Source organism: Cupressus sempervirens, chromosome 3 (genome assembly GCF_028749045.1).
Source record: "Cupressus sempervirens isolate cs-2001-9-10 chromosome 3, ASM2874904v1, whole genome shotgun sequence".
NCBI classification, from domain to species: domain Eukaryota; kingdom Viridiplantae; phylum Streptophyta; class Pinopsida; order Cupressales; family Cupressaceae; genus Cupressus; species Cupressus sempervirens.
The window spans coordinates 887,913,758-887,926,237 of record NC_143120.1 but is presented as its reverse complement, the minus strand read 5'-3'; the positions used below and the strand labels follow the sequence as shown (position 1 = coordinate 887,926,237).

The window sequence follows — 12,480 nt, the reverse complement described above, 5'->3', positions numbered from 1 at the left end:
CAGCATTACTCACTGTGGTTTTTCCTGTTGAATTTCCATGTCAAATCCTTGTGTACTGTTTCTTGATTGTATGGTGCTGTTCTTAAATCTTTCATTTAATGCTCTAGCCACACAATACAATCAAAGGTAACTATATAAAGTTTAAATATGGAAGAAATCTTTTTGAGTTATATTTACTACTAATTCACTCCCCCACCCACCACCCCCTCTGCCCACCTTAGTAGTAAATCTGTGTTCTACAGCTCCAACCTTTAAAACCATAAATTTTGCAAACTAGTACTGCTGCTAATGCAATAAGCTATGCCACGAACCGATGAATGTTTCTTTTTTCATCGTATGTGTTGAATGGAAGATAATAATTAATTAACAATAGATATAATTTATAACTCCAAAAGACCATCTAAATATTACACGACCTTGCCTTCTATAAAACATAGCCATAGACCAAATCTTATATTTACAAACTTGACATGAAAAATAATTGCCATTTAATTTAGTTCTCAGCATCTTTACACACATCTCCTCAGCTCCAATACCTGAAACTTGTTTTGGTATGATTTTTTTTTCATATGCTCAGGCACGTGTTAGGATACCTTTTGAGCTGCAAAAATAGAAAAATACAATCTTTAAGATGATAAAGCCATAATCTTAGGTCCATCAAATGCTATAAAACAAATCCTAACATGTTAATATGTTTGAAGAATACACAGATATAATGGAATTCCAACAAGATTTTAGTTAGAAACTGATATTGCAGACAGTATCAAGTTGACAAAATACAAACTTTGACTAGAAAAGCTCCACTAGTGTGTAAAAATAAATGGCTAATCACTATGTTTCTAACATGATATTTTAAGTTGTTCTTTTGACAAATGGTTGTATTAATAATTAACCACCGATATTAAAGACAATTGTTGTGGGCATCTTCTCACTGTTTCAAGATAGGAATACTTTGTGAGGTAGTCTAAAAATCATGGACAAGCATTGGAAAAGTAAATAAGATTTTGAGTTGCTACAAAAATATCTGTATATCTATATTTAAATATTCAAGGAAAAACAGCTATCATTTTCAAGGGTGCAAGAGTTCATCGAAGTTAAAATCAAATACGTCCACCACAGTCCTGTCACATGGATATCTGACAAATCCACACCTTGCATTATGTGAGATGTCCCTTTTTCAATCCACAGCTATTTAGTGAATGGATTGTTAGTGTGGGATTAACAATTATATAAGTTTTAAGAATTATATAAGCTGGTAGTTATTGTTGTTTCATTTAGAAATAAATGTTACAATTAAGAATAAGGTAGGTGAGATATCAATTCCTATCAGTCAACCTTGCTAATAGAAGGGTAGACCGACCTCTTAACTGCCACCAAATTAGGAGCAACTCCCAATGATTTTGGATTGATAGTTTTAAGGGATCGTTGTTCAGGTAGCTGCCGACATTTGAGAGAATACATAGTCAGTTAAATGGCATTGTTTGTGGACTAATGTCCCATGATTGAAGATGATGAAGGGTACTCCCCTTACCCAAACAAACACAACACAAGGAAAAAAAAATACTTCCTTTGTATTACCTTCAATGAAATGACATTACAATATTCAAAAAGATAAACATGCTATAGCCACATGGACATTTTCATTACAATAATCTGCAAGACAAAGTCACAAACCACCCTTCTATAACTGAGCTTGAAACCCACCTTCATCTCTGTATATGTAGCAGCAATAACTACCTTAGAGTATTCTCGAAAGTGAAGCTTTCCCATTATGGCACCCAGGGTTCAATTTCCCACCTAGTGATTTTTCTCTCTTCCTTTTTGTATTGGAACTTGAGACTGTTAATTCTATGCAACTATGATAACATACGAATCTGAACAGCAGATTAGACAAGATTAGGGAAAGCATGGATATCCTTATGTAGGATTTGCCTCTTTATAATCCTATATAAATAACCTTATCGGCGTCTCATTTAGGAGCATTTAAATAATGTTTAGTTTGCATAGTTGTTAGGTATGTTTACTATCTAATTATACTTTCTAAATAGACGCCGATCTTGGAAGATTAAAATCTATATTATAAAATGGATAAAGATAATAAGTAATTTTCATACTCTGTTGATTTATTACTAATAACAGGTGATGATCATCTTATAAATCAATGCAAGAAAGATCTAATCAGAGAATTTGAAATGAAAAATTTAGGACTCCTTCATTACTTCCTAGGATTGGAAGTATGGTAGAATTCTGACAGCATCATACTTAATCAAAGAAACTATATATTAGACATCTTGAAGAGATTTGGAATGTGGAACTACAAACCTATGTCTTCTCTAATGGAGACTAATCTACACAAACTTAACGAAGCAGCTACAGAATCACACTCCATCGATTCTACTCTTTACAGATAAATGATTGGGTCTCTTATGTACTTGGTAAATACAAGGCCTGAAATTTGTTACGCTATTAATGCCTTAAGTCAGTTTATGTGTGAGCCAAAGGAGATTTACCTAATTGCAATCAAACACATCATGAGATACTTACAAGGCACTCTTAATCTTGGGCTCAAGTATGAGAAAGTTGACTTGGACTTACATGGGTACATAGACTCGGATTGGGTTAGAAGTGTTACTAATAGGAAAAGCACTTCAAGATGTTGTTTCAGCTTAGGCTCAACAATGATTTCTTGGATATGTAGAAAACAAGCATCAGTAGCATAGAGTTCCACATAAGTTGAATACATTGTCGCAACAATGGCCTCTTGGGAATCGGTTTGGCTTATAAAGTTACTTGTGGGATTATTTGATCAACTCATGAATCCTACTATTACTCATTGTGATAATCAGAGTTCCATTAAGCTTTCCGTGAATCCAGTTTTTCATGACAGGTCCAAGCATATTAAAATTCCTTACCATTATGTAAGAGATATAGTAGACAGGAATACTACAAAATTAAAATACATTTGCACTGTAGATCAAATAGCAGATATTCTTACGAAACCTCTCTCTTGAGTGAAAATAGATCACTTCAGGAAAAGACTTGGTATGGTTGAATTATAATACATTTGTATTCTTAATATTATTAATAAAATATTTTTTGTCAGGCTATTGATTGTTATGGGCTTCACCATTTGTATTCATTATCTAAGAGGTGACGATCTCTAAGATAATGAATACTTGTATAAAAGGCATTATGAGAGATGACAATCTCTTAGATAATTTGTTGAACAACAAAGAACTATTGTCAAATTTAGATGAGTTCAAGATCATATTGTGATGTAGACATTTCTATGCCTATGAGTCACAACTTGGATAAAGGAAGAATTTAATCATTCTCCGAATTTTATCCTACGTTCTGGTAGATCTTAACTTAGGATCATGTTGTGATATAAGACTGCCAGTACCTATGAGTCACAACTTGGATAAATGAAGAATTTAATTATTCTTCAGATTTTATCCTGTATGTTGCATTCCATGCAATACTGTTATCACTAGTATAAGTCATATCACAGGATAGTAATACGACATAGTAGCATGTGTTCTATGATACAACATACTTAGAAGATTCAAATAGATATAGAGTATCAATCTATGCTTATTTATCATAATTGATGATGCTAGATATGTTATCTCTCAGTATGATTATCAAGTTAAGAGGGAGCGTTAATTCTATGTAACTACGATAACATACTGATCTGAACAGGAGATCGTACAAGATCAGGTAAAGCATAGATATCCTTATGTAGGATTTGCCTCTTTATAACCCTATATAAATAACCTTATCGGCATCTCATTTAGGAGCATTTAAATAATGTTAAGTTTGCATAGTTTTTAAGTATGTTAACTATCTAATTATACTTTCTAAATAGATGCCGATCTTGGAGGATGTAATGTCCCCTCTAGGATATCTCAAGAATTTGGAAATAATTTATTCCAATTCTTTACTTTGCTATGAATTTTAATATATGATGCTTCTCTTCTTATGTAGCTAATATCAATGGTGGTGCTATTCTTCATTGGCCAATTAGAAATATGCTAAGTGCATTGATCTTCTGTATTTACACTTAGTGTTGCAAAATTCAGTTGTGTTTGATATGATTGTTTGAATGTATAATACAGTCTCGATACTGTCCTCTGATTTGACAATTAGACATGTGTGACAATATTATTTTATAATCACTTATAGCTACTGGATTGTTATCCTTAATGACAAACTTCTCAATTACAAAAATACTTTCTACAGCAATACTTCTCATGCCTATATGTCAGCCTGCTTCTCAAATCTCGAATAAGATGCCAAATATAATATGATAGATTACTCCCTACAGCTGTCATTGATTTTCTTTAATATGTATGCAACCAATTAATAACTGATGCGAATACTCCATGAACAGGTTTTAAATAAAATAAAGAGAAAAGGTAAATAATCCTCCTATCTCTGTTGTCTACTGAAAATGCAAAGAATAGATATAGAAGAGTCGATAACTTATTTTCCTTTCAATAATACCCCGTATTTGTTGTACTGCTGTTTGAATGTCGTTCCTATTGCTTCTGTTGAATGCTGCATTTGATGTCTTGAACCTGATATCATGGGTGTTACCATGGCAAGGATATTTCCGCTATGATGTTTGTCTTGGTATGATGTATAATGTGGAACTGGACTGTTCATCGACTGTTGGAGCTCTTACAGTCTTGGTCTAATGAGTTCACGAATATGCTCTGGGAATTTTATTGGATTCCATATCTGAATCGTCTTCTTGGATGTCACTATTTTTGTCTGTATCTCCAATATATATCTGCGATAGGAGTGAATTTGAAGGGACACGACTTATCGAAACCTACCAAATGCTTTGAATAGTTCAATCATTGCTTTCCCAAGCAATAGACGGCAGGGAGAAGATGTGGGCATGTCCTCCTTGAATTTATGATTGAGAATCTTCATTATTTTCTTTGAGTGGTCTCTGACGTGAAGATTCAACTAGGAAGCGATGTCAGTATTCACATTTCTTGATCGATGTCTAGAGTTATAATGTTTCAATATGTGATAATCCTTTAGATATGGTAATCTTAGGTTTTCCTTTTATTAATTTTTTATTCTATTATTAATGATTTTAGTATAAGTATTTATTCATCTATAATGTATATAATGAATTAATGCTAGACATTATCATTGTTATATGCTAATTTTCTCTTAGCAACATATTAATAGTTGGTCACAAAAAAATATATTTTATTTGTTATTTAGTTATTAAGATATAAATATTATTGTTACACTAATAATATATTATTATATTATATTATATCATATTATTACTATTTATTAATCATTCAGATATTATATTTATTCTTTAAATATTGTGTCATTTAATTAATTTGACCTTTGAGATTGGGGATATCATAGTCCATCCCACCCAAAATTGTTTGTCCTTAAAATTTAAAAAAAAACTCTCAATACATAGTTTTGAATCTTGATATTCAATCCTGTGATCCTGAAACAAAAAATTCCATCTTGAAGTTAGAACAACAATATAAATTGAAAATCGTAATATTTCATTGAAAATATCAAGAATAAAGAAACAACTTATCTTAGCATTCCCATGCTCCTTGTTATGTGTTTCCTTGTATCAATTGTTTTTAAGTGTGCATTTCATTTCTTTTTTTCCTTAAGGAAGACTTTATCTAGCCCTTAGGCCTCAATGGGTATCCCTTTAGGATTACCCCTCTTTATAATACTTAGGTGAGACTTTGTCTCATCCCAAGATCTCTATAATAATTTCTTTATAGTGGGGTGCCCTAGCAATTCTCCCATAATCACAATGTAGTAGGGTGCCCTGCTAGCAATTCTCCCTTTACTATCACTATGATAGAGTGCTCTCAGTGGTTCTCCCTCAACTAATTCTACAATAGGGTGCTCTAACGGTTCTCCCTTAATTACAGAGCAATAGGGTCTCCTTGGCACAGTTCTCCCTAACATACTACTACAATAGGGTGCCCTAGCTATTCTCCCTTAATTGCACTCTTAGGAAGGTGCTAACAACAGGGTGTCATTAGTAGTTCTCCTTTAATTGTCACTCTTTCCCTTTTATTTAAATTGAATGTTAAAGTTCTATTATTAATCATAAAATATGTACATATATGTATTATTTGATATTTACATTTCCTGATTAGAGTATGACTAAATTTGAACTTCCTTGAAGCTTCAATGATTCTCTATTCCCATATCCTCTCTTGATCACCATTTGCACTCCTGTTTGAAGTCTCTTCATTATTTATTTCATGTGTTGCTTCTATTTTATGGAATTGACTTTTGTTATCACACTTATGTCCAGGTTCCCAAGGGCTTCTGCATCTGAAACATATGCCCTTCTTCAATGTATCATCTTTTTGCTTTTGGGCTTCCTTGCTATGGCATTGGTGCCCTCTACTCCATTTCCCTTTGCAGAAAAACCTTTCTTTCTGTCTCTGGTCTTTGTGCGAGTCTTCATTTCTATGCCTTGTCTTTGTCAAAAAATTCTTAAATCTTTCTTTTGATGAATTTGATTCTACCATTTTTTCTTTTCTAATGGCCTCTTCCAAGTTTTGTGGTTCATGCAGTTTAACAAAGTGCCTGGTGGAGTCTTTTAATCCTTCTATAAATATATGAATGAGTCTCGTTTTGGAAAGGTCTGGAACCATAACTGACAACAGTTGAAATTTTAAGATCTACCAGAATACAGGATAAACTCGAAGAATACTAAGATTCTTCCTTTATCCAATCTGCGACCCATGAACATAGTAATGTCAACATCACAATATGATCTTGAACTCATCTAGATCTTATAGTAGAAATCTATTGTTTAGCACATTGTCTAAGAGATCGTCACCTCTCATAATGTTTTATACAAGTGTTCACTATTTTTCGAGATCGTCACCTCTTAAATAATGAATACAAATGGTGGAGCCCATAATAGTCAATAGCCTCACAAAATAAAATTATTTTATTAATAATCAAGAGAGTACAAATGGATTACAACTCAACCATACCAAGTCTCCTCTTGAAGTATTCTATCTTCACTCTAGATAGAGGTTTGGTGAGTATATATGTTGTCTGATCTGCAGTGCAAATGTATTCAAATTTTAAAGAATTCCTGTCTACCATATCTCTTACATAATGGTAAGGAATTTCAATATGCTTGGACCTGTCATGGAAAACTGGATTCACTGAGAGCTTGATGGAACTCTGATTATCACAATGAATAATCATGGGATTCATAGCTTGCCCAAATAATCCCACAAGTAACTTCCTTAGCCATACTATTTCTCAAAAGGCCATCACTCCTGCAATGTATTCGGCTTCTGTGAAACTCTGTGCTTCTGAAGACTGCTTTCTACATATCCAAGATATCATTGCTGATCCCAAACTGAAACAACAACCTGAAGTACTTTTCTTCCACCCCAATCTGAATCAATGAATCCATGTAAGTTTATGCAACTTTCTCATATTTGAGTTCGGGATTAAGAGTGCCTTGTAAATATCTCATACTGTGTTTAACTGTGACTAGGTGAATCTCCTTTGGTTCACACATAAACTAACTTAAGGCATTAACTGCATAGCAAATATCTGGTTTTGTATTTACTAAGTACATAAGAGACCCAATCATCTGTCTAGAGAGAGTAGAATCTATGGATAGTGATTTTGCAGCTGCTTCCTTAAGTTTATGTAGATTAGTCTCCATTGGAAAAGACATAGGTTTGCAATTCCACATTCCAAATTTCTTTAAAATATCTTATGTATACTTCCCTTGATTTAGTATGATATTGTCAGAATTCTGCCGTACTTCTAGTCCTAGGAAGTAATGAAGGAGTCCCAAATCTTTCATCTCAAATTCTCTAGTTAGATCTATCTTGCACTAATCTATGAGATGATCATCACCTGTTATTAGTAGATCATCAACATACAGTATCAAAATTACCACATCATCTTTATCTCTTTTATAATATAAATTTGGATCAGCTTCATTCTTGGAGAATCCTAAGCTAGTGAGATACTTATACACTCTTTCGTACCAAAACCTGGGAGCCTATTTAAGCCCATAGAGAGATTTCTTCAGCCTGCAAACAAAAGTGTTAGGGTCATGAGTTTCAAATCCTTCAAGTTGCTCTAGATGTACTTCTTCTGAAATTTTTCCATTTAGGAATGTTGTTTTCACATCCATTTGATGTACCTTTCATCCCTTTGATGCGACAATTGCTAAGACTGCTCTTACAGAGGTATATCTGGCAACAGGAGCAAAGATTTCTTCATAACCAATCCCTTCTTTCTAAGAAAATTCTCTAGCTACAAACCTGGCTTTATACTTCTCAATACTATCGTCAGCAGCATGCTTTATTTTAAATATCCACTTGGAAAAAACAACAGATTTTCCTTTAGGTCTTGGAACAATTTCTCAAACATCATTTTTCATGATAGATTGGTATTCTTCTATCATAGCTTCTTTCCAAGCTGTATGTTTAATAGCATCAAAGGGATTGGTTGGCTCTGTTTTGGATAAATCACTTATGTTAGCTATATAACCAGAGAATCTTTTAGGTCTTTTGCTTTCTTTGACTGTTCCAGAAGGTGCAACAAAGTCTTTAGCTGCTTCAACTGTTTTAATGGCCCAAAGTGGTCTTTTCTTTGAATTTTTTTCAAGGTTCATATTTTGAATTTCATCTTTGATTTCTTCTAAGTTCTCCCTCTGGGACCCAGATTCACTATTTCTTTCAGATCTAGATAAAGGAGAAGGTTCATCAAAACTTATGGCTCTTTTAAATGCAAGATCTTCTTCAAAGATTACATCTCTGCTAAGTTCACTAGTTTTCTGTCCAGGTATGAAAATCCTATATGCTTTAGAAGTTTCACTATACCCTACAAAAATACCTTTCCTCCCAGAGGGTTTTAACTTGGTTCTCTTTTCTTTTGGTACATGGATATATACAAGACATCCAAAAATTCTAAGATGACTTATATTGGGTTTTACTTTAGTAAATACTTCTTCAAGTCTTTTATCTTTAAGATAGGAGTGAGGACTTATGTTTTGAATATATACAGTAGTACAAGAGGCTTCTGTCCAAAGATAATATTTTAGATTTTGGTCAAAAATCATAGCCCTAGCAGCTTTTATAATTGTCCTATTCTTTCTTTCTACTACCCCGTTTTGCTCTGGGTTATAAGGAATAGTGTACTTCCTCTTAATCCCTGATTCTTTACAAAACCTTTTAAATAAGTCTGAGGTATATTCTCCTCCGTTATCAGTTCTAAGGGCTTTAATTTTATGTCCTGAAAAATTTTCAGTTAATGCTTTGAATTCTTTAAATCTTTGTAAGATTTCTTCTGATTCCTTGCAATTTAAAAAGTAAATCCATGTTTTCCTAGAGAAGTCATCTATGAACAAGATATAATACCAGAATCCTCCAAGAGAAGGAACAAACATAGGTCCACAAAAATCTGAATTAATTAATTCTAGTACATTATTTGTTTTCCTAGTACTCTCATGAAAGGGACTTTTGGTGCTTTTACCCAGAGCACACCCTTTGCAAATACTAGGGTGGTCTTTATTTAATTTGTTTAATCTAGTAACCATCTTTTCCATAGTTGATAAAGTTTTAAAATTTAGATACCCTAATCTTTTGCGCCATATTTCATTTGAATCTTCAGCTTCGTGGACTAGGGCTTGAATAGATCAACTAGATTCTGTATTCAATTCATACAAATATCCCTTTCTTTGACCAATTATCTTTGTTTTCTTGATGAAAGAGTTCTTAGCCCAAGTTAATACTTTGCCATCCACAAATGCAACATTGTCTCCATCCTCTTCAAGTGTTGTAATTGAGATTAGGTTTCTTTTAATCCCTGGTACATAGAGTACACCTTTAAGAAGAGTATTTCCTGATTTTAGTTTCAAAGTACAATTTCCAATTCCTTCAATGGAGTGTGCTGAGTTATCACCAATGGTAACTTCACCGTTAACCTTCTCTGATAAAGAATCCAGAGTTTCTTTGTATCCCGTTATATGTCTAGAAGATCCACTATCAATTACCCATGCTTTATTTGAAATTTCATTTGATAGAAAGGAATACAAAACACGGTACTCAAGATCATAAGTATCTTCTTCTCTAATGACATTTGTATAATTTTCCTGTTGTTTGGAATTTCCAGGACAATTAGACCTATAGTGTCCAAATTTTGCACATTTGAAACACTTTATTTTAGATAGATCTTTCTTGGGCTTTCCATTCTTTTGATTTCCCTTTTTCTTTTTGAAATGCTTCTTCCTGCTTTTATAGGAATTTGTATTAAGAACATTAAGTTCTTCATCCTCTACTTTTGGTTTCCCTCCTTTCTTTAGTTTTTTGGATTCCTCTTGAAGACAATCATTCTTGAATCTATTAAAGTCCAGGAGCTGATCTCTGGCACTTATTCCTTGTGCGAATGTCTCCCATGAATCTGGCAATCCATCTATAGCCATAAGTGTTAATTCTATGTCACTAATAATGGTACCTATGCTTGATAGTTCATCTCTAATGCCGGCAACTCTTAAGAAGTAAGAACTTATCGATTCTCCTTTCTTTATCTGAATGTGATTCAGTTATCTTTTTAGTGCAAGAACCCTGGTTGCATTGTTTACTTCATAGACATTTCGTAATGCATTCATCATATCAAAGGCAGTTTGATGTTTTGTAAGCATAGGTACAATATCATTTTTAACTCCATCCAAGATGATTTGAATAGCTTTTCTATTTCCTCTGCTACAGATAGATTTGTGAGGTTCAACTAAGGGTTGTTTGGATGCTCCATCAATGAATTGTTTTACATTGTTCTCTTTAAGAATCATCATGATTCTAAACTTCCAGGCTTCAAAGTGCTCTTTCCCATCAAACCTGTCTTCGTGTCTGATTGTGTAAGCCATGGAAGATAGAAGATTGTTGCTTGATGTGTACAAAGTCTAATTACCGAAATTTAGCAGAGCCTAGGTTCAATTACCAGAGCTCTAATACCATGTAAAGTTTATGCTAAATCCTTATCTCTTAATCAGACTTTTAATCCAGTCTTATATGCTAAGAATGATCTTCTAAGTAGTATGAATATTGATGAAATTAGTGCTTATTACAATGCAGATACAATACTGAATATTTAACCTTTTATTGTGATAGAGAATTGCAAGATATAAAATGCTTATAAGAGCAGACTGCTATAACTGTGTGTCCTATAATTTGCATTTACAACCTACTTATATATCCTTTCTAAAGGGTATGTCCCTCAAGGGACATAACCCTTCCTAACTTGGCACCTATAGGAGAGATATAAAAATCATTAAATGCCAACATTAGAGATAAATTTCTATTAAGAGGAAGTATGGTCTGTACTGTCAGACCTGTAGGTTTATCTTGGTTAATATTCTTAACAATGCCCAAGGCAATGTACGACCTGCTTGTATAATGAATGCACTAGCAGCTCTATCAAAAATGCCACTATATACTAGTGAACATATGCACATAAACCCAAAATGGGAAGTATTGATTGCAAATAAGAAGCAACAAATGAACTTAGACATAGAAACAAACAAAAAAACAGCTAACGACATCACTGAAACTGACAAAGAACCAACACTTGAATCACTTATACATTGGTTTAATGACTCCCACTTAATCAAAGACTTGGAGACAAGTGTAATTGAAATTGCACCTTCTGAGGGGATAAGGCCTCTTGGTATTTTCCAACACAAATACGCAGAAGAGATGAACTTCCCTACACTATTCTTTGGTTTACCACGTCCAACTGAAATTACAAAAAAACTATCATATCAAAAAATTGCTAAATGTGAGCTAATGCATTAGGACAATGACTTTGCAACACATATCACAGATATATTTTTCAAAGCCATTAAGGTTATAATACAACAAATATCATCGCTTGCTTGGGTATGCATAAGAAACAGTGAATTGAAAGGTAGAAAACTTGTAGCAAAGGATGTGCGCAGCACAACAAAGTTGGACAAGATATTAAGATCACCCTGGGATTTAGCTCATTCAAAAGCATACGCACATCTCCTGATTACTTGATCAACACAAGGAAAAATATATTTGCAATGATAAGGCAACTGGGACCTCCTTCCTTTTTTGTCACGTTGACTAGTGCTGAACATTATTGATAACCATTATGCAAAGCTTTAGAACATGTATCTCCTATAGAAGAGACTAAACACAATGAAACAATTGAAGACAGAGATTTAGATTTCAAAACTAAGAAAAATCTAGTTCTTTGCAGCCGATATTTCTATCATAGAGTGAATGCATTCCGCAAAATGATGATGAAAAATGACAGGCTATTTGACAAAGTCCAAGACTACTATTTCGTAACAGAATTTTAAAACCTTGGAAATGAACACGTTCACTTTATGCTATGGATAAAAGATGCTCCAATATATGGAACTTGCACAAATAGCAAGATAGAAGAATTCGT

The 12,480-nt window shown here is 33.4% G+C and overlaps 1 protein-coding gene across 4 annotated transcripts in view; it reads right to left on the bottom strand.

Annotated features, from left to right (window-relative positions):
* Nucleotides 1–301: 301 nt before the first annotated feature.
* LOC149569647 (uncharacterized) overlaps nt 302–12,480 on the bottom strand; it is a 173,751-nt gene continuing 161,572 nt past the window's right edge. For all 4 annotated transcript variants that reach the window (XM_089822369.1, XM_089822371.1, XM_089822370.1 and 1 more), the window contains one exon: nt 302–601. In XM_089822369.1, coding sequence (XP_089678495.1) covers nt 574–601 — 28 coding nt within the window. In that variant the 3' untranslated portion in view covers nt 302–573. The remainder of the gene's footprint in view (nt 602–12,480) is intronic.